This window comes from Pogonomyrmex barbatus, unplaced genomic scaffold (genome assembly GCF_055798465.1).
Source record: "Pogonomyrmex barbatus isolate J1 unplaced genomic scaffold, ASM5579846v1 scaffold1, whole genome shotgun sequence".
In the NCBI taxonomy this organism is placed as follows: domain Eukaryota; kingdom Metazoa; phylum Arthropoda; class Insecta; order Hymenoptera; family Formicidae; genus Pogonomyrmex; species Pogonomyrmex barbatus.
Window position 1 is genome coordinate 26,561,245 of NW_028297098.1, and position 21,940 is coordinate 26,583,184.

At 32.0% G+C, this 21,940-nt stretch overlaps 5 protein-coding genes and 2 pseudogenes across 6 annotated transcripts; all 7 read left to right on the top strand.

The window, feature by feature from the left end:
- The first annotated feature begins 310 nt into the window (after window positions 1-310).
- LOC105432572 (odorant receptor 4-like) lies at window positions 311-2,587 on the top strand (annotated as a pseudogene).
- Window positions 2,588-2,794: 207 nt separating this feature from the next.
- On the top strand, window positions 2,795-6,358 carry LOC105432564 (4-vinylanisole receptor-like). 2 transcript variants are annotated; one of them, XM_011647424.3, is made up of 5 exons: window positions 2,795-3,872; window positions 4,189-4,288; window positions 4,355-4,465; window positions 4,714-4,869; window positions 5,396-6,358. In XM_011647424.3, the coding sequence occupies exons 1-5, from the start codon at window positions 3,091-3,093 to the stop codon at window positions 5,447-5,449; spliced, it is 1,203 nt and encodes a 400-aa protein (XP_011645726.2). In that variant the 5' UTR covers window positions 2,795-3,090; the 3' UTR covers window positions 5,450-6,358. The 2 variants fall into 2 exon arrangements, with proteins under 2 accessions (XP_011645726.2, XP_088932208.1); XM_089076082.1 differs by lacking the exon at window positions 4,714-4,869.
- Window positions 6,359-6,659: 301 nt separating this feature from the next.
- LOC105432554 (odorant receptor 10-like) lies at window positions 6,660-8,765 on the top strand. Its single transcript, XM_025219428.2, has 5 exons — window positions 6,660-7,618; window positions 7,894-7,993; window positions 8,157-8,267; window positions 8,405-8,560; window positions 8,625-8,765. Exons 1-5 carry the CDS (start codon window positions 6,756-6,758, stop codon window positions 8,676-8,678), a joined length of 1,284 nt encoding a protein of 427 aa, XP_025075213.2. The 5' UTR covers window positions 6,660-6,755; the 3' UTR covers window positions 8,679-8,765.
- Window positions 8,766-10,442: 1,677 nt separating this feature from the next.
- On the top strand, window positions 10,443-12,896 carry LOC105432544 (4-vinylanisole receptor-like). Its single transcript, XM_025219579.2, has 5 exons — window positions 10,443-11,224; window positions 11,452-11,551; window positions 11,632-11,742; window positions 11,951-12,106; window positions 12,630-12,896. Exons 1-5 carry the CDS (start codon window positions 10,443-10,445, stop codon window positions 12,681-12,683), a joined length of 1,203 nt encoding a protein of 400 aa, XP_025075364.2. The 3' UTR covers window positions 12,684-12,896.
- A 213-nt stretch (window positions 12,897-13,109) lies between these two features.
- On the top strand, window positions 13,110-14,772 carry LOC148938309 (uncharacterized; annotated as a pseudogene).
- Window positions 14,773-16,335: 1,563 nt separating this feature from the next.
- LOC105432537 (4-vinylanisole receptor-like) lies at window positions 16,336-18,742 on the top strand. Its single transcript, XM_011647391.3, has 5 exons — window positions 16,336-17,316; window positions 17,485-17,584; window positions 17,666-17,776; window positions 17,977-18,132; window positions 18,606-18,742. The coding sequence occupies exons 1-5, from the start codon at window positions 16,535-16,537 to the stop codon at window positions 18,657-18,659; spliced, it is 1,203 nt and encodes a 400-aa protein (XP_011645693.2). The 5' UTR covers window positions 16,336-16,534; the 3' UTR covers window positions 18,660-18,742.
- Window positions 18,743-19,575: 833 nt separating this feature from the next.
- Window positions 19,576-21,901, top strand: LOC105432526 (odorant receptor 4-like). Its single transcript, XM_011647381.3, has 5 exons — window positions 19,576-20,386; window positions 20,466-20,565; window positions 20,707-20,817; window positions 20,954-21,109; window positions 21,266-21,901. Exons 1-5 carry the CDS (start codon window positions 19,578-19,580, stop codon window positions 21,317-21,319), a joined length of 1,230 nt encoding a protein of 409 aa, XP_011645683.2. The 5' UTR covers window positions 19,576-19,577; the 3' UTR covers window positions 21,320-21,901.
- Window positions 21,902-21,940: the final 39 nt, after the last annotated feature.

Here is a 21,940-nt window from a genome sequence, read left to right on the forward strand (position 1 = left end):
TCTTTATATCTTACGATTTATAAAATTTAAGATTGCATCTCTCTCGCACCGCTGTCGCAAGTAAACATTCTTCTCAGAACGTTAACCCTTCCTTTACACAATATTGCAAAATAAAAATAGTCTCGCGCAACATCTCTCTTTTTACACGCGCGATGTTAGCGATTTGTTCGACGTGGCTTTGCGAGATTGTGTCAACACGCAAGCGCGTGCGAGTTGCGAGTTCTCTTCAATCGAACAACGAATCAACCGCGATCAGCAGCGAGTGAACGCGTGTCATTTCTACCGTCATTTCTAGCATCGCAAAGAAAAGATGTCCAACAAAAATTACAAAAGTGATAAACTACGTCTTCGAACTGAGCCGCTTCGTTTTTCATTTGTTGGGCATCTGGCCGAGCGCACGAAGTCTTGATTTCCGGAGACTCTCGAGAGAATCATGATGATCCTCGCTTTCTACATTGTCCTCATCTGCGAATTGGTCCCAGCGATTCTTTATATGATCATCGTGCAGAAAGAAACCCGTCACAGGCTCAAAGTAATCGTCACGGTGATATTCACGATTCTGGCGATGGCCAAATATAGTCAATTGCTATTCGATAGGAACCAAGTTAAAAATTGTCTTAGGCAAGTCGAGGATGATTGGCGAAACGTCACCGACTTACGCGATAATATAATGATCGATAAGGCTAAAACTGGCAGATATTTACTTATAATATGCGCTGCATTGATGTACTCAACTGGAGTCTTTTCGAACGATCATACCATTATCACATGGGAAAATCATCACCGAACAGAACATCACGATTAGGCACCTACCATGTCCAACCTATTTTGTTCTGTTCGAGCAGCTCAGCCCCGCTTATGAGATCGTGTTCCTCATGCAATTCTTTTCGGGATTTGTCAAGTGTACAGTCACGACGGCGATGTATGGTCTTGCAGGCCTCTTTGTGATGCACATTTGCGCCCAGCTGGAAATATTGACAACCCTAATGAACAATCTGGTAAACGAATCAGAATTAAAAAATGTGAACAAGAGATCGGCCGATATTGTTAGACATCAGATTAAAACGCGAAAGTAAGATAGTCTTTACAATTTGCAAATTTTTTATTAATGTATGTTTTTTTAATTGAAATATATATTTTTTTATATTTTATATTATTTTATATAAATAGATATCACGTTATTGTAAATAATTTATATATGTATACATAAGGATCCGTTCAATAAGTAAGTTTTTTATAAACGTATTTGATTATTGATTTTTTTTTAAATTTTATTGTATATGAATATATCTTATTTATTAAGGAATCTTCATATATATTTTCTTCTGTATTCTGTATGGAGAAATAGAGGATCATTTTTAATAAGCAAAATTTATGTCTTTCATGCGTTGCGTTTTTAGTTTCCTGCAATTGGTACAGGACAATACTTTTACAATATACAAGTCTAATGAAAGTCACGGGATGCACTTTAATCGCATACCTTTTAGGATATTTTATTATCATGGTACGCAAAAGAAAACTATGTAGCGACAATAATTTCAGAGATTTTAAATGAGTATTATATAATATTATTAAATACAATATGTTGTATAATATTTAATAATATTAGATAACAATAAATATTCTACAAAATATATATGACTATATCAAATTTACAGGAATGGGAAGACAATAATACAACAGCTTTATGTTCGTATACCATTGGACATCTATTACTTGCAACATTTTTATCTTTTGCTTCATCGGTGAACAATTATTGGCAAAGGTATGCAATTAAATTAACGAAATTAATAATTAATTTTTATCATGGTACGCAAAAGAAAACTATGTAGCGACAATAATTTCAGAGATTTTAAATGAGTATTATATAATATTATTAAATACAATATGTTGTATAATATTTAATAATATTAGATAACAATAAATATTCTACAAAATATGTTACATTAGTAATTTAACACATGTATCTAATTAAATTAGGAAGAGAAAATAGCATTAACAGCATGCACATTGGAATGGTATCGTCTTCCGAACGCGAAAGCGCGATCATTGATATTAATTATGATCATATCGCATTCTCCGACAAAGCTCGGAGGAGAAAAATTCATTGATCTTTCCTTTAGAACATTTGGCTATGTAAGTGACAATATATATATATATATATATATATATATATATATATAAAATAATAATGAAATAGACTCTTACAAAAATTTGTCATATTTTAGGTCGTTAAAACGGCCGTAACATATTTAAATCTCTCTGTTATCGGCTACTTTCGAATAAATATTTGTAAATTTGAAAAAGTAGTCTCCAAATAAATATGTAACGTTGAAACAAATTCTTCTTCATTAGAATATTTATTGTAAATAAATGAAAAGCAGAAATTAAAATATTTATTAATGTTTATATACAATGGTGAACTTTTAATCACACATATATCAATATTGCAACTTCAAAAAAGTGTGAGTTGTGATAAGTCATCAGAAAATGTCAAGCAGTTATTATTGTTTTTTCAGAAAATTGAAAAACTTGATCAACATTAAAATACTTCTATAGAAACAATTTATCGTTTTTACATATTTTCTATTTTCTATTTTTCGTGCAATTATAAATTTGACAATTTTACTTTAGTTCTTCTTAAAAACTATCATAAATTGTGATAAAACTTGACGAATATAAATACATTATTTAATTTATTAACATTATATAATAGCAATGGATGAATATTATTGTATTTATAGTTTTCTAAATAAATCAAAGTATCTATATAAATAGGAATATACTGATGGTCAATGTTCGACGAATGCGACCGTGAGTTAAAACAAAAAAAGAAGTTAAAGTCACTCGATTATTTCTAGTTACTTGAGCGAGATGTACACGTGATGCCTAGAAATACTATTCATAGAAAGCAATTCCTGACCCTCGGAAAGCGAGTTGACTTGGAAACTCTTCTACTTGCGAACCCTTCATTTTAATCTTTAAGACGCGCAAGCGCAAACGGAAGGCAAATTTACTTTATTGACAGTTTTTATTTGCAGCCGTCAGTCGCAATCCAGTTTTCTTAAGGATTTCGAGATCAGCAAGAAAATGCTGACCAACATACACTATAAAGATGATATGATTTACATCACATACTTAACGCGTATAATTTTAAACTGTCTTGGGGTCTGGCCGTCTGTCGGCAGAAGAAGAACTACCAGCGAAAAAATATGGAAATACTTCTTAATCACGATCTCTTATACTCTTCTTTACTTCGTTCTGCTCCCCGGTGGCCTTTTCTGGTTTGTCGAGAAGAGAACGCGTGTCAGGATTCGAACAATCCCTCTGCTTTTGTACAGCTTAATGGCCAGCGGTAAATACATTAGTCTCATATTTCGTGAAAAACATATCAGACGCTGTTTAAGACATATCGAGGAAGATTGGAAGATCGTTCCTAGCGCGGAAGCGCGGGACATGATGCTCGAATCCGCGAAGATCGGAAGACGCCTGGTAACACTTTGCGCGATCTTCATGTACGGCAACGGGGTCACTTTTCGATCGATCCTGCCGTTCGCCAAGGGAAAGATCGTCAACGCGCAAAACGTCACGATCAAGCCGCTACCCTCTCCAGCTTACTTCTTTTCTTTAGACGTACAAGCCAGTCCTACTTACGAGATGATTTTTGTAATGCAGATTTTATCTGGGTTAGTTACATACTCGATAACAACAGGTTTATGCGGCCTCGCGGCCGTCTTTGCGATGCATGCTTGTGGCCAATTAAAAATTCTAATGAATCTTATGACAAATCTTGTTGAGAAACAGTGGCAGGAAAAACGAGAAGTGGACAGAAGAATGGCTAGAATGGTTGAACATCAAATAAGAATACGTAGGTAAGACTTTAAAAGTTTCAGTTTTTACTAAATCATATATATTGGGTTAATGTTTGTTGGGTTATTGTTTTATTCATATTAAAACTTAAATATATAAAATACATGAAATTATTATCAATATAATTTAATAAAAAAGATAAAAGTTTGATGTTTTATCCTTTATGTAATATTTTGTGATAACTGAAAATTTGCTGATTGATTAGTTAATATTAAATACGCGTAAAGTATAGTTAATTTTAAAGTATAATTAATTTTAAAGTATAGTTAATTTTTTTTCAATGTTTGAATTTATTGATTCAGTGTTTCGACATTTCAGTTTTTTGCAATTGGTAGAAAATACTTTACAACAAGCGTGTCTAATAGAGTTATTAGGATGTACGGTGATAGTCTGCCTTCTAGGATATTTTATAATAATGGTTCGTAATTGTACTTAGTGACTGTTTTTAAAAAGAATATTTCATGCAAAAATGTAATATTTATAGGAATGGGAGAATAGTAATCCGATAGCTATGTGCTCTTATTTTGTAGCACTTATATCTCTGATGATAAATATGTTCATGTTTTGTTACACCGGTGAACAACTCACCGTTCAAGTATGTTTGTTTTTTATATAATTATGGTTAATTATGTATATAATTATATAACATCTGTTTCCATATAATTGATGATATTTAATACTTATATTACTACAATAATATTCAACAATATTATTTCCTTCATACAAGATAACACTTGTTTTATAAAAAAGTTGTTAAATGTTCGAAACGTTTTTAAAATATTCTTTAAATAACATTTAAACCTGCAAAATTTTGCTACGCATACTTGATAACGTTAATGACAGGCGGAGAGAGTAGCTATTACATCTTGCGAGCTCGAGTGGTATCGTCTTCCGGAGAAAAAAGCGCGTGGGATCGTGTTAGTGATAATCATGTCAAATTTGCCCATCAGGATCACCGCTGGGAAAATAATGGATTTGTCACTCAAGACATACGGCGATGTAAGAAGATATTCAAAAGAATTGAATTGAAGAAACCCATTTTTTTCACGAATTCTGTACAACAATTATAACATTTTATGGTTTTATATACCAATATGTCATTATGATTATCATAAATATAATAAGCATCTGTTCAAGAATTTTTTTAATTTGCAAGTAGTCTATTGTGTGCTAAATACATATACTTTATTTTATATAATATGGCCAGACAAATCCAATGAATATCGATGATCTTAAATATGAAACTAGACTGTATAATATAAATCAATTTAACGATTTAATAATACAGCTAATTAAAAATAAATACAAATATAATAAAGATTTTTGAGATTGAAACAATAAGTGAGAAGTAAAGGCCAAATAAAAGTCAGCACTCTTGTATAACGTAATATATGTATACCTTTTTGTAGTACATCTTTCTCTCTCCAACAAATCATTATATATACATTATATCTTTTACTTGCAATTAGTGAGTCAAAGCAAAATAATAAATAAGTAATTGCGAAATACTATTCTTGTTTTTCAGGTTGTGAAGACAGCTGTGACATATTTTAATATGCTTTTAAATATGATCGATTAAATATAATTCCTGCAATACAATATCTTTCTTCTTGTCGTCAGAATTACGACTACATATCTCGTAATATTCATATCACGTATGTATGACATAGATCAATACAGAAATCTGATCAGATATAACATGTACATATATATTTATATATATATCCTTTATTTAAATATACTTTTTTATATATAAAAAGCGTTTATTAGGAATTTTTGTTTCAAAATATGACAAATTATATGTTTACAAACAACAATTTGATAATTAATTAATCGTTATTATATTATATTATATTAAAACTATACCTTTATTGCATAAATTATAATTCTGTTTTATTATAAAGAGAATACTCAGTAGGAATGAAATGATAATCAAAAATATAATTTCATATTTATCAATTATAAAATCAGTACTATTTATAATAATATGTGACCAAATTGATGTATCATATAATATAAGAAATTAGAATTGTCATATTGGAATTTTCTTCAAAATATTGTCATTTCTTCAAAATAATATTCTGAATTTCATATTGCATATCGATAAAATCATATTACGTGTGACAAAAATATGTAAAATATATATGTAAAATATCAAGAAATCAAATGCAATATGTTCATTCAATTAGATACTGTAATATTCATATAGATGTGACTTTGATTTGAATATATCTTTATATAATTGAATTTATAATTTTTCTCCTCGTAAAATAACAAGCTATATTTTAATGTTACATATAAAAAAAGAGATGTATTTGTCTATTTTCCTAAGCATCATCATATTTAAAAATCTATTTTAAGTGACATTTAAATTTTTGAGGTATTCTGAGATAAATTTCTGATCTATACTATAACATATAATCTTTATCTTATTTTTTCATCGAACACTGTAATGTAGTTCTAATGTATAATATATTTTAATCGAAGAGTTGCAGTCATCACGATGATATAAGCAATCAAAAAATACTATTTATAACGTAATCGCGTAATACATTTAATAGCGCAAGAAGTTATCGTCCGTCAAATTTTAAAAACCAGTTTTTCTTACATTGCAATAGTCAATAACTTTTCTTTGTGAGCCGTTAACCTTTGAATAACATGAAACAGATGACCTTTTCTTCTTCATTGAAAAAAAATTGCAAGTAGATTTGCAAGCAACCCCTTCAAAAGTTTCTGTACACACATCACCCATCAGCCGTTTACTTGACGTGGCTTTTCAGTTCCCTGAACACGCACGCGCACTATTACAAGTTACTTTTATACGAAGGATACTGCGGTCAGTGACCAACAGAGACAATCCGTCCGAGATACCACGCGTTACGGAAATGTTCGCACGCAACACCGCTATATCATGTCGAGAAGTTGAGAAATATCATATAAGAAATTCTACAACCAATCCGCCTGCCAAAATGTTCGCCAACAAGTATTACGAACGTGACATAGAATACGTATTCGCGACGAACCGCTTCTTTTTTCGCTTAGTAGGCATATGGCCATTCGCGAGCGTAAACTCTTTTATTCCGGAATTAGTGAAGACGGTCCCGCTGATACTCACGTGTTTTGTTTCCCTTCTCGGCGAAATAATCCCGATCATGCTCTATATATTCATGGTGCTGACGGACGTTCGCCTACGACTGAAAGTCGTGGGCAGCGCGATATTCGCAATAGTAGAACTCATCAAGTACAGTTACGTGTTGCTCTACAAGGATCAAGTAAGGAACTGCCTGATGCTCGTCGATGAAGATTGGCGAAACATTGTCAGTCCAAGTGTTCGCGACTCGATGATTGACAGAGTCAGAACCGGTAAACGTTTGATCGTGATCTGTGCCGTACTTGTGTATATCACTGGCTTGAGCACTCGACTAGCCATGCCGTTGGCAGTGGGCAAGATTGTCACCCCTGAAAATATTACCATCAGGCCTCTGCCGTGTGTTGCTCATCTCGTTATACTCGATGTGCAACAAACTCCTATTTACGAACTCATGTATTTCATACAATCTCTCTCGGGATTTATAAAGTATACGATTACGGTGGCAACTTTCGGTTTCGTAACCGTCTGCGGAATGCACTTTTGTGCACAATCAGAAATGCTTATGCAATTAATGAATAATTTTGTAAACGAGAGTCGATCGGAAAACTTGAACAAGAGGTTGGCTACTGTCGTGGAGCATCAAATCAGAATAAGAAAGTGAGTTTCTCGTTTCTCCGTTTCTTGAATATAATAATGACGTTCGTATGTCGATTTGTTATTATAATTTTAAGTTTATTATAGTTTTATAATTTTATAATTTTAATTTTTAAATTAATTTTTAAGTATTTTAAGTTAAGTCAAAGATTATAATTACTCTATTTTAATATACGTGATAATATATTCTACGGTAAAGAATTTATCTTTAATTTTTAAAGATATAAATATTTTTAAAGATAGAAGCAGTAAATTTTTATTAAGGATACTGTTTACAGTTTTTTAGAATTGGTGCAAAACGTGACCCAATTTACGAGTTTAATAGAAATTGTGGGGTCAACCATAATGATATGTTTCGCAGGATATTATATTATCATGGTGCGCAATAATATTTACATAACAAAAAATTTTCAAAGAAGATTATAATTATAAATATATGCAATAATGATGATAAGATAATCATTACTGCATTATAACATTATTGCAAAAAGTCAATAAAATTTACATTTTACAAGAAGTTAAAAAATTGTTTAATTTACAGGAATGGGAAGATAACAATATCGTTCGTCTGTGTACATATCTTTCAGCATTAATAATGTTTTGTTTCAATGTATTTATCTATTGTTATATGGGCGAGCAGATTATCGAACAGGTATGTGTCGCCGAGTTATTATTCATTGTTGGTGACAATAATTATAACACATTTAACAGATAACAAAGCGGGTTATTTGAGGGATATAGTTTCTTTCTCTCGCACTACTGATACATAAAATTAATTCATGAAATTAGGGAGAGAAAATAGCATTAACTGCATGCACATTAGAATGGTATGATCTCCCGGACGACAAAGCGCGATCGATAATACTGATCATAATCATGTCGAATTCTCCGAAAAAACTCCAAGGTGGAAAATTCATTGATCTTTCCTTTAGAACTTTTGGCAACGTAAGTGACAATATGCTAGAAAAGCATAAAAAAAATTTTTTATAAATATTGTATTATATTTCAGATTGTTAAAATGGCTGTAACATATCTAAATCTTCTTCGCTCTGTTGTTGAATAGTTTCAAATAGATATTCATACATTCAAAAAAGTAGTTGATGCCAAAAAAACATGTAACGTTGAAACAAATTCCCTTTTATTAGAAAATTTGTTATACAAATAAATAAAAAGTCATGTAAAAGATTAAATATTTATTACGACTCGTAATACTTATTATTAGTTTACATAATCGCAAGCTTTTCTCTCAACTATTGACAATTTCTTATTAACACCTAGTTGACCCATTACGATTCTTTATTTGCTACAATATATTAATCATTTGCTTGAAGGAGAGTGACTCTTTAGTCTTGACATGCATGCACATTATATCGAGCTATCTTTATATAAAGGATACGTCTTACGTCTTACGATTTGCCAACAGAAGTAATTAGTCTCGATATTGTGCAGTACGGAAATATTTGCATGCAACATAGCTTGTTGATGTTGTCATGTCATGAAATTAGAAAGCATCATCGCATATATTCATATAAGAAATGGCAGAATCAATACGCTTGTCAAGATGTACGCCAACAAGTATCACGAATGTGATATAGAACACATTTTCGCAGTGAATCGCTTCTTTTTTCGCTTACTAGGAATATGGCCATTTGCACGCGTGAATTCTTTTTTTATTCCAGAGTTACTGAAAATGGTCCCGCTGGTCCTCACGTGTTTCGTTTTCTTTTCCGGCAACATAATCCCGATCATGCTCTATATACTTATGGTGCTGATGGATGTTCGTCTACAAGTCATGAGCAGTGCAATATTAGTGATAGTACAATTCATCAAGTACAATTATATGCTGCTTTATAAAGATCAAATAAGAAACTGCCTAATGATGAATGGTGAAACGTTGTTAGTCCGAGTGATCGCGTCTTGATGATTGACAATCAGAAGTAGTAAACGTCTAATCATAAAGTTTTTGTCCTATTTGTATACTCGACTAAATGATAAAAGAGCATATTACAATTCTAACTTAGTTCTTCACTATAATATTTGTCACTATAATATGTTCACTATAATATTTGTAAAAGAAAATGTAGGAGCACAAAATCCATTCAAAAGTTAAAATATTTATTGATGTCTATGTATAAAACGCAAAAGCTTTTACTTACCAGAATGTTGCAGCTTCGAAGAGTATGAGTTACAACAGAAATATTAGCAAAGTCAAATGTGATTACTTTTCAGAAAATTGGAAAACTTGATCGGTATATCGAAATACTCTTCGTGGAAACGATTTGCCACTTTTATTTTCTGCTTCGCACGCAACTACAGTTAAAACTTTACTTTCCTACCTTAAACAGTTATATTTATAGTATATGATATGATACTTATAGTATATGATAAAATACTGCATGTACAAATTTTATGTTTTATTTTTATTTATTCCATTAATGTTGTTCAGAAACATCATGCGTATTATTTACTGAACTTTAAATCAAAGTATTCTACATAATCGGGGGAAACTATTGTCGGCGGTCAATGTCTGATGGAAAGGTAATCTTGAGTTTTAATACAGGAAGAAAAGTTGAAACCGGTTATTCCTAGTTTCTTGAAAAATATATACACGTCAATGAATAGAAATACTATTCGTAGAAAGCAATCCTAACCCTCGATGAACAAGTTGACTTGGAAACTCTTCTACTTTCAAACTTTCACACAACATTTTAATCTTTAAAGCGCGCAAGCGCAAACGGACAGTTGTTTACTTCATTGACAGTTCTTATTTGCAGCGATCAGTTGCTATTCAGCTTCTGTAGAGATTTCATTTAAGACTGGTAAAAAAATGTTGCGCAACAAGCGTTGCAAAGATAACATGATTTACATTACACGATTGACGCGTCAGGTTTTAAGCTTGCTCGGGGTCTGGCCATCCTACGACAGAAAAAGATCTACCGGCGAGAATATCTGGAAATATTTCTTAATCTCCATGTCTTACATTCTTCTCTACTGCGTCTTGATCCCCGGAGGTTTTTTCTGGATAATTGAGAAGAGAACACGCGTCAGAGTCCAAACGATCCCTCTGCTTCTCTACGGCTTCATGGCCTGCGGTAAATACAGCAACCTTATATTTCGGGAGAAAAATATCAGGAGATGCTTAAAGCACATTGAGGAAGATTGGAGGATCGTAACCAACGTGGATGCGCGAGATACAATGATCGAATCGGCGAATAGCGGAAGACGCTTGGTCACGCTTTGCGCGGTCTTCATGTACGGCAGCGGACTCTCCTTTCGATCGATCCTGCCGTTCGCCAAGGGAAAGATCGTCACCGCGCAAAACGTTACGATCAAACCCTTGCCTTGTCCGGCTTACTTCTTTTCCTTCGATATACAAGTCAGCCCCTTTTACGAGTTGGTCTTTGCAATACAATTTTTATCTGGGATAGTCACCTTTTCGATAACAACAGCTTTATGTGGCCTTGCCGCCGTTTTCGTGATGCATGCCTGCGGCCAGCTGAAAATTCTGGTGGATCTGATGAGAAATCTCATCGAGGACCAGTGGCAAGAAAAAGAAGAAGTGGACAAGAAACTGGCTAGAATGGTCGAACATCAAATAAGAATTCGAAAGTATGAAATATTTTTTTTATTAAAACCATATACAAAATATATGGAGAATTCAACATCCGTAAAATTTATTTGTTAATTGATTAACAATATATATATATATATATATATATATATATATATATATATATTCAATTGGTTAACAATATATATATATATATATATATGTACAGTGTAATTAATTTTATTTTCTCATTTCTCGAATGTGGTCGTTCGTTGCGATATTTCAGTTTTTTAAAATTGGTAGAAAATACTCTACAACAAGCATGTCTAATAGAGTTGTTGGGATGCACGATAATAATCTGCCTTCTAGGATATTTTGTAATAATGGTTCGTAATTTCACTTATCTGTGAATTTCAATACCAGAGTGCAAAAAAAAATGTTTTGTGCAGAAATGTGATATTTATAGGAATGGGAGAATAGTAATTCAGTAGCTATGTGCTCCTATTTTATATCAATTACATCTATGATGATAAATATGTTTATATTCTGTTACACCGGTGAACAACTGACCGTTCAGGTATATTTATTCATTCTTTTTTCTGTTATCTGAGACTATCTTATGTGATGATCTTATGCAATGCAATGAAACATGATAATGCTATTTGTGTCTTTTTAGCGAGATAACATTTAATTTGTAAAGAGGTTGAAAATATTTTCAAAATATTTTTAAATAGCATTTAAATTCACAAAATTTCACTATGTGTACTTGATAATATTAATAATAGGCGGAAAGCGTAGCTAGAGCATCTTGCGAGCTGGAGTGGTATCGTCTTCCAGAAAAGAAAGCGCGAGGGATCGTGCTAGTGATAATCATGTCAAATTTGCCCATCAGGATCACCGCTGGAAAAATGGTGGATTTGTCACTCAAGACGTACGGCAATGTAAGAACATATTTAAAAGAATTCTCATTTTTTTCACGAATTCTCTCTACAACAATTATAATATTTTATGGTTTTATATACCAATATGTCATTATGATTATCATAAATAAAATAAGCGTCTATTGAAGAATTTTTTTTAATTTGCAAGTAGTCTATTATGCGCTAATTACATATACTTTATTTTATATAATATGGCCAGACAAATTAGTCCAATGAATGTCAATGCTATAATCTTAAATATGAAACTGGACTGTACAATATAAATCAATTGAATGATTTAATAATATAACTAATTAAAAATAAATATAAATACAATAGAGATTTTTAATTAAAACAATAAGTGAGAAGTAAAGGCCAAATAAAAGTCAGTACTCTTATATAACGTAATATATGTATATCTATTTTAATATGTCTTTCTCTGCCCAGCAAATCATTATATATACATTATATCTTTTATTTGCAGTTAGTGAATCAAAGCAAAATAATAAGTAAATAATTGCAAAATAATATTCTTGTTTTTCAGGTTGTGAAAACAGCTGTGACATACTTTAATATGCTTTTAAATATAACCGATTAAATTTTCCTGATACAATATCTTTTTTCTTGTCATCAAAACTGTGACTATGTATCTCGTAAAGGTAATATTCATATCACGTATGTATGCCATAGAACAATACAGAAATCTGATCAGATATAAAATATACATATATATTTATATATATCCTTTATTTAAATATATTTCTTTATATATAAAAAGCAATTATTAGGAACTTTTTCGAAGTATGGCAAATTACACGTTTATAGAATTTGATAATTAATTAACCATTATTATATTATATTAAAATTATATCGCTTTATCTTTTTTACATAAATTATAATTCCGCTTTATGACAAAAAAAAACACTCAGTAGGAATGAAATAATAATCAAAAATATGATTTCATATTTATCAATTACAAACAAAAGCAGTACTACTTTATATTTATAATAATATGTAACTAAAGCAATGTGTCATATAATATAATTAGAATTATTCTTTAAAATAATTCTTAATTCTTCAAAATATTGTAATTTCTTCAAAATAATAATCTAAGTTTTACATCGCGTACTGATAAAATCACATTACGTGTGACAAAAATATGTAAAGTATAAGTATAAAGAAATTAAATGCAATATGTTCATTCAATTAGATACATAGTTTATGTTATGTTATGTTCATTCAATTAGATAATATCCATATAAATGTAACTTCGATTTGAATATTACTTTATATAATTGAATTTATAATTTTTCTTCTGTAGAAATATTATTACATTTATAAAACTGTAAGAAAAATTAAGGAAATTAGTTTATCGAACTTAGGGTCCTTCGTTTACCGTTCGCAACATTTATTAGTCTATATTATTAGTCTATATAATCGCAAGTTTTTCTTCCAACTATTTATATTCACAATTTTTTATTAATACCTAGTTAACCCTTTACGATCTTTTATTTGCCACAACATATTAATTATTTGTTTGATGGAAAGTGTCCCTTTAGTACTGACACGCACGCGCACTATTTCAAGTTATCTTCATGTAAAGGATACGTACTACGATCATTTGCCAACAGAAGCAATTAGTCTCGGTAGTTGTGCAGTACGGAAATGTTTGCATGCAAGATAGCTACGTTGTCATGTCATGAAATTAAAAAGCATCGCAATACAAGAAACCGTAGAATCAATACGCTTGTCAAGATTTGTCAAGATGTACGCCAACAAGTATTACGAATGTGATATAGAATACGTTTTTGCGGTGAATCGCTTCTTTTTTCGTTTACTAGGAATATGGCCATTTGCGTGCGTGAATTCGTTTATTCCAAAGTTAGTGAAAACGGTCTCGCTGATCCTTACGTGTTTCGTTTTTCTTTCCTGCGAGATAATCCCTATGATGCTCTATATATTCATGGTGCTGACGAATGTTCGCCTACGGTTACAAGTCGTGGGCAGTGCAATGTCAGCGATAATACACTTTATCAAGTACAATTACATGTTGCTTCGCAAAGATCAAATAAGAAACTGCTTGATGTTCATCGATGAGGATTGGCGAAACGTTGTTAGTCTGAGTGATCGCCTCTTCATGATCGACAGAGTCAGAAATAGTAAACATCTAATCGTGAAGTTTGCCCTATTTGTGTACTTGACTGGCTTCGCCTATCGAGTAGTCTTGCCATTGTCAATAGGAAAAATTGTCACCTCTGAAAATATTACAATCAGACCTTTGCCGTCTGCGGCCTCTCTTGTTATATTTGACGTGCAGCAAATCCTTTTTATGAACTCATGTATTTCGTACAATTTTTTCGGGACTTATAAAGTATGCGATTATGGTAGCAACTTTCGGTTTCGTGACTGTCTGTGGAATGCACTTTTGCGCGCAATCGGAAATACTCATGAAGTTAATGAATAATTTTGCAAACGAGAGTCGAGCAGAAAATTTGAACAAGTGGCTGAATGCTATTGTGGAGCATCAAATCAGAATAAGAAAGTGAGTTCTTTTTTATATGTAATAATTTCGTTTGTTAATTCGTTATTATAATTTTAACGATGAGATTATGATTAGAGATTATAACACTGTATTATAGCTTGATATGAGATAATATATTCTACGTAAAATAAATAATTTGTTATGAATTTTTAAAAATATATGCCGAATTGAGAAATTTTTATTAAGGATAATGCTCATAGCTTTATCATTATATATTTCAGTTTCTTAAAATTGATATAAAATGCGAATTTTCGAATTTAATAGAAGTCTTGGAACTCTCAACATTAAATATGTTGATGTCTCGCAGGATATGACATTCTTTTGGTACGCAATAATATTTATATATAATAAAGAAATTTCAGAGAAATATGATTTTATAAATATGATATATAATATTTTATATACATGTAATGTGATAATATTCAGCGTTGTGTTTTAAAAAAAGTTAATAAAATAATTTAATTTACAGGGATGAGAAAATTATAATGTTATTTATATATGCATATTTATTATGACATTAATAATGCTTTGTTTCAACATATTCATTTACTGTTACGTAGGTAAGCAGATTATTGAACAGGTATGTATCATTGAGTTATTGTTCATCATAGTGACATTAATCGTAACGTCTAATAGATAACAAAGTGAATTATATGCGAGATATTGTTTCCTTTGTTCACATTGATGTTCGCATTATTGATGCAAAAAATTAATTTATAAAATTAGGAAGAAAAGGTAGCATGCACATTAGCATGAACTTCCGGATGACAAAGCGCGATCCATAATACTAATTATAATCATGTCGAATTCTTCGAAAAAACTCCAAGGCGGAAAGTTTATTGATCTTTCCTTTAAAACATTTGGTAATGTAAGTGATAACATGTTAGAAAAAAAATGTAAAGCAGATTTTTACAGAAATTTGTTATATTTTAAATTGTTAAGACGTCTGTAACATATTTAAACCTTCTTCACTCTTTTGGCAACTAAATTTAAATAACAAAGTACAACGCGAAACATGGCATTTAAATTTAAATTTAAATTTAAATAATTATCCATAGATACATAAGTGTAGCTTTTAATAAATATGTAATTAAAATAAATATGTGTTTAAATGATAATGGCATACAATTCTAAATTAGTTCTTCAATAAAATATTTGTCGTAAAAGGAAATGTAGGAGCACAAAATCTATTCAAAAATTAAAATACTTATTGATGTCTATGTATAAAACGCAAAAGCTTTTAGTTACCACAATGTTGCAGCTCCGAAGAGTATGAGTTACAACAGAAATATTAGCAAAGTCAAATGTGATTACTCTTCAGAAAATTGGAAAACTTGATCGGCATATCGAAATACTCTTCGTGGAAACGATTTGCCACTTTGATTTTCTGCTTCGCACGCAACTACAAATTAAAACTTTACTTTCCTACTTTAAACAGTTATACTAGTATATGATAAAATACTGCATGTACAAATCTTGTGTTTCATTTTTATTTATCCCATTAATGTTGTTCAGAAACATCATGGGTATTATTTATTTTACTTTAAGCAAATCAAAGTACTCTATATATAATCGGGGGAACTATTGTCGGCGGTCAATGTCCGACAAAAAGTAATCTTAAGTTTTAATACAGGAAGAAAAGTTGAAACCCAGCGGCTGTTCCTAGTTCTTTGAAAAAAAATATACACGTCAACGAATAAAAATACTATTCGCGGAAAGCAATCCTAACCCTCGGTGAACAAGTTGACTTGAAAACTATTCTGCTTTCAAACTGTTCACAAAACATTTTAATCTTTAAAACGCGCAAGCGCAAGCGGGCAGTTGTTTACTTTATTGACAGTTCTTATTTGCAGCGATCAGTTGCTATTCAGCTTCCGTAGAGATTTCATTCAAGACCGGAAAAAAAAATGTTGCATAACCAGCATTACAAAGATGACATGATTTACATTACACGATTGACGCGTCAGGTTTTAAGCTTGCTCGGAGTCTGGCCGTCCTACGACAGAAAAAGATCTACCGGCGAGAGTATCTGGAAATATTTCTTAATCTCCATGTCTTACATTCTTCTCTACTGCGTCTTGATCCCCGGGAGTTTCTTCTGGATAATTGAGAAGAGAACGCGCGTCAGAGTCCAAACGATCCCTCTGCTTTTCTACGGCTTCATGGCCAGCGGTAAATACGGCAATCTTATATTTCGCGAGAAAAATATCAGGAAATGCTTAAAACACATTGAGGAGGATTGGAGGATCGTAAACAACATGGATGCGCGAAGTACAATGATCGAATCCGCGAATATCGGAAGACGCTTGGTCACGCTTTGCGCGGTCTTCATGTACGGCAGCGGACTCTCCTTTCGATCGATCCTGCCGTTCGCCAAGGGAAAGATCGTCACCGCGCAAAATATTACGATCAAACCCTTGCCTTGTCCGGCTTATTTCTTTTCCTTCGATATACAAGTCAGCCCCTTTTACGAGTTGGTCTTTGCAATACAATTTTTATCTGGGATAGTCACTTACTCGATAACAATAGCTTTATGTGGCCTTGCGGCCGTCTTCGTGATGCATGCCTGCGGCCAGCTGAAAATTTTGGTGGATCTGATGAGAAATCTCGTCGAGGACCAGTGGGAAGAAAAAGAAGACGTGGACAGGAAATTGGCTAGAATGGTCGAACATCAAATAAGAATTCGAAGGTAAGAAATATTTTTTTTATTAAAACTATATACAAAATGTATGGAGTGATTCAATATTTATTTGCTAATTGATGGTTAACAATATATGGTTAACAATAGTAGTTAATTTATAGTAGTTAATTTTATTTTCTCATTTTCCGAATGTGTTCGTTGGGTACGATATTTCAGTTTTTTGCAATTGGTAGAAAATACTCTACAACAGGCATGTCTAATAGAGTTGTTGGGGTGCACGATGATAGTCTGCCTTCTAGGATATTTTATAATAATGGTTCGTAATTTTATTTATCTGTGAGTTTCAATACCAAAGTGCGAAGAAAAAATGTTTCGTGCAGAAATGTGATATTTATAGGAATGGGAGAATAGCAATGCGGTAGCTATGTGCTCCTACTTTATAACAGTTACATCTCTGATGATAAATATGTTCATGTTTTGTTACACCGGTGAACAACTTTCCGTTCAGGTATGTTTATCCGTTTTTTTTTCTGATATCTGAGACTATCTCGTGTGATCATCTTATATACAATGAAACGTGATAATGCTGTATGTGTCTTTTTAGCGAGATAATATTTATAAAGAGGTTGAAAATATTTTCAAAATGTTTTTAAATAGCATTTAAATTTACAAAATTTCACTACGTGTACTTGATAATATTAATAACAGGCGGAGAGGGTAGCTAGTGCATCTTGCGAGCTTGAGTGGTATCGTCTTCCGGACAAGAAAGCGCGAGGGATTGTGCTAGTGATAATCATGTCGAATTTGCCTACTAAGGTCACTGCTGGGAAAATCATGGAGTTGTCATTCAAGACATATGGCGATGTAAGAATATTCGAAAGCACTCATTCATGTCTTCTGAGATCTGCAATTAAATTAAATTATTAGTTAAATACGCCGTTCAATCATTATTATCGTTGAAAATAATAAGTGACAATTAAATGTATTAATACAACTTTTGATTTTTAAAAATAAAGTATTAATTTTGCAAAGACGTCAGTCAAATATTATTCCTAATTTATCAATATGTCTAATTCACGTATTATTTAATAAATAAATTTTTTTCATCAAATTAATAATAAACGTGTTATTATTTTAGTACATAACATTAAAGTGTATCATTATAATATGAAACAATTCAACAAGTAATACAACTTAGCAAAAATAAATTGTACGTATAAATTCATGTATGTTGTATTTTTTATTTGCATTCAATAAATATTAAATGAAATGTCATTTCATTACTATGTCGAACCATTATAAAGATAATTATTGGATATTATGTTTCTTTTTTTCAGGTCGTGAAAACAGCAGTAACATATTTTAATATGCTTCTAAATGTGGCCGACTAAATGTTTTTGCTATTTAATATATCTGTTCTTGGAATTACAACTACAAATGCAACATAATGGTAACATCATATCGTGTATGCTCGTGATATAAGTGTGTCAAATACAGATACTTGGTATGATGTACATATACATATTTATATATATTCTCAATTTAAATTTATTTCGTTTACATATAAAAAATATTTAAGAAATCAGTAATATATATTATATCGTATATCAATAATACAACTGTCAAAATTGCATTGTCAGACAAGTTAAGATATCGATATTGTTAATTCGCATAATTGTTATTGTCATTGATTAGTAAGGTAAAGGTAACGCTGTAATGATAATGGTCATGGCAAAAATCGTTGTAACGATTATGCTAATGATAATTATTGTTATCATTAATTAATAATGATAATGATAACAATCAGAGAAAGATATGAAAGTGAGACATTCGATTTTTTTTTCATTTTTATTAAGCACGAGAATAAAAGAAATAATGTTATTTTTTTACTTACTAAATGGCACTCTACACTAACTTTCTACTATATACAAGATAAAATTTCCTGAGAAATACGTAAGCAAAGTTGGCTTGAAAGCCTCACTTTACCATATATAACTTTTCATCTTTTTAAAAGTCAACCCTCGCATTCAAGTTCAAGTTTAAAACAGGAAGACTGCAGCACACGACGATTATTTCAAAAAGTTTCTTCTTATGTCGTCATAGCATTTTGATGTGAAATATTGATGTTCAAAAGAGATACGTGCGCACAGCGGTTTTCGCATGCGTACAGTCACTTTCAGCTCTATAACGATCAGTAGCGATCGAGTTTGCAGCTTGCGAGCATTGCAAATATTAACAATTAACCTTTTGTTCTCCATCGGATGAGAACTCCTTTAGTACGCTTTTAAATTCCCTTGTAAGATACCACGATGGAAAATCTCATTTTGGAGAAGCACCCGAACGGAAATTACAAGCAAGACATAAAATACGTTATCAAACAAAATCACATTCTTCTACGAATACTCGGCATTTGGCCTTTGCTCGAGAGAGACCTGTCCGTTTATGAGACGATCTGTAAGATCCTACTTATAATCATTTGCTGTACCCTCATTTGTTTCGAGGGTATTCCCAGTATGCTGTACTGCCTACTCGTCCCCGAGGGAGAACCGGGTTCGAAATTAAAGATGATCGCTCCTACGGTCTACTCATTCACCGCGCTCGCCAAATACGGCGCTCTCATTGTTTACGAGAATGAGATTAGGAGTTGCTTAAGGCACATAAAAGACGATTGGAGATTCATTGCGGTGTCGAACGCGAGAGACATCATGCTGGAGAAGACGAAGGTAGCGAGGAGCATGTTCACTATCTGCTGTGTCTTCTTGTACTGCGCCGGTCTCTCTTATCAAACGATCGTGCCATTATCGCGGGGAGGAATCGTTACCCACGATAACGTTACGATCAGACCGTTGGCTTACGCGGGTTATTTCGTTCTGTTTGACGAGCAGCGCAGTCCCGCTTACGAGATCGTGTTCACGCTGCAGTTCTTTGGCGGATTCGTCATGTATTCCGTCACGATCGTGACATACGGACTCGCTGCGCTGTTCGTAATGCACGCATGTGCGCAGATGAAGATTTTGATGATGCTAATGGAGGATCTTGTCGACGAGCGAGTGTGCAAAGAGAAAACTGTGGATGAGAAATTAATAGCGGTGGTTGAGCGTCAAATAAGGATACGAAAGTGAGATGTTCGCTTTTTTTCATTTTTGTCAGTTTTACATTCTCTCTTTGTTCCGCATGAGCGATATTACTGCTTTCAGTTTCTTGTGTCTGGCGGAGGACACGCTGCAAAAAAGTAGTTTGTTTGAGATATTAGGAAACACTATAATGATGTGTTTCGTGGGATACTGCATCTTGATGGTAGGCAGAACGTTAAAATTATGATACGTCACGGTGAATACAATTTTCCATTGCATTACATTACCGTCATATATATATTCATATCACGTTTATTTAGCGATAATTTGTTGCAAAAATATAACTGCTGAGTTGAACATGCAGGAGTGGCGAGACGGAAATACTGCAAATGTGTGTACCTTTCTCGTTGCCTTAGCTTCCGACACAGTTAACATTTTTCTTCTCTGCTATATCGGCGAACATATTACAGCTACGGTAAGTTTATCATGTATGATCGTTTAATTCTATTATGATATACTTCAGTTATATTAATATTCCGTCATTCCCGTTATTTTTAAACATGATGAAATATGACATAAGTAAGAACAATTCCGTAAAAATTTATCGATAGGCAGACGAAGTAGCTTTGAAGACAAATATGCTAGAATGGTATCGTCTTCCAGCGAAAAGAACACGTTATATGGTGTTGATAATAATTATGTCACATATTCCATCAAAAATTACAGCAGGAAAATTTATTGTTCTCTCCTTAAAAACATTTGGCGATGTAAGCGTAACTATTCTATTTACATAATAGTATTAATAAAACATAATGGTATTTGAAACATAATTGAATGCTTATAACTATATTATGTCTTTATTATTAAAAAAATATAACAAAAAAATATAAAATCTTAACAAGAAACATTTATTTATGTTTTAGGTGATGAAGTCAGCTGTTGTGTATTTCAATATACTTCGTACAGTTGCCGATTAAACCACAATGATGATTACCAACACAAAAATTTGTTAATTCTTCAGGTGTTAGAAAGTGCAATAAGTATAATTAGATAATACTACGAAAGTTGCATGAAGAAGTACAAAATGATAGATTTCTCGCAAATATTATACTTATGTATGAAATATCTAATAATCTTTATTTTGAAAAAAATAAGATATTTTGTAAAATATATCATTCGATTGTTATTTAATTATGACTGACCTCGTGTAAAAGTGATTTTACAAAATGGATTGATCGCATCTGTATTTACAAAAGAACTCTCATAAAATATAATCAAAATTGTTGACTTCATGATCAACAGTTCTAACATCTGCGATCATGATATTAGAATTTAGAAAAGAAAAAAGTTAGATGTAATGATTTTCCTGATCATTGCAAAAGTCAATGCACGTAAACGGATAAGAATACGTTTCATAGAAAACAACTTCATCCCCCATCGAACAACTGCTTTTGCAAAGTTTTCTGTTTTCGATTTCTGTTCTTCACGCAACGTTTGAATCTTTAACAAACGTATGCGCGATGAGTTGACTTCACAGATCAGTCTTGCCCTTCGATGACTGGTTGTGATTCAGTTCAGATTTCACATTAAACGCATGT

Excerpts from the sequence above, each read along its gene's own strand:
- LOC105432564 (XM_011647424.3), top strand. The coding sequence starts at position 3,091 with ATGCTGACCAACATACACTATAAAGATGATATGATTTACATCACATAC. Across the intron at positions 4,289-4,354 it reads TAGGATATTTTATAATAATG|GAATGGGAGAATAGTAATCC; the intron begins GTTCGTAATTGT and ends TAATATTTATAG. Across the intron at positions 4,466-4,713 it reads GTGAACAACTCACCGTTCAA|GCGGAGAGAGTAGCTATTAC; the intron begins GTATGTTTGTTT and ends CGTTAATGACAG.
- LOC105432537 (XM_011647391.3), top strand. The coding sequence starts at position 16,535 with ATGTTGCATAACCAGCATTACAAAGATGACATGATTTACATTACACGA. Across the intron at positions 17,317-17,484 it reads CATCAAATAAGAATTCGAAG|TTTTTTGCAATTGGTAGAAA; the intron begins GTAAGAAATATT and ends ACGATATTTCAG. Across the intron at positions 18,133-18,605 it reads CATTCAAGACATATGGCGAT|GTCGTGAAAACAGCAGTAAC; the intron begins GTAAGAATATTC and ends TCTTTTTTTCAG.
- LOC105432526 (XM_011647381.3), top strand. The coding sequence starts at position 19,578 with ATGGAAAATCTCATTTTGGAGAAGCACCCGAACGGAAATTACAAGCAA. Across the intron at positions 20,387-20,465 it reads CGTCAAATAAGGATACGAAA|TTTCTTGTGTCTGGCGGAGG; the intron begins GTGAGATGTTCG and ends TACTGCTTTCAG. Across the intron at positions 21,110-21,265 it reads CCTTAAAAACATTTGGCGAT|GTGATGAAGTCAGCTGTTGT; the intron begins GTAAGCGTAACT and ends TTTATGTTTTAG.
- LOC105432544 (XM_025219579.2), top strand. The coding sequence starts at position 10,443 with ATGTTGCGCAACAAGCGTTGCAAAGATAACATGATTTACATTACACGA. Across the intron at positions 11,552-11,631 it reads TAGGATATTTTGTAATAATG|GAATGGGAGAATAGTAATTC; the intron begins GTTCGTAATTTC and ends TGATATTTATAG. Across the intron at positions 11,743-11,950 it reads GTGAACAACTGACCGTTCAG|GCGGAAAGCGTAGCTAGAGC; the intron begins GTATATTTATTC and ends TATTAATAATAG.
- LOC105432554 (XM_025219428.2), top strand. The coding sequence starts at position 6,756 with ATGTTCGCACGCAACACCGCTATATCATGTCGAGAAGTTGAGAAATAT. Across the intron at positions 7,619-7,893 it reads CATCAAATCAGAATAAGAAA|TTTTTTAGAATTGGTGCAAA; the intron begins GTGAGTTTCTCG and ends TACTGTTTACAG. Across the intron at positions 8,268-8,404 it reads GCGAGCAGATTATCGAACAG|GGAGAGAAAATAGCATTAAC; the intron begins GTATGTGTCGCC and ends TCATGAAATTAG.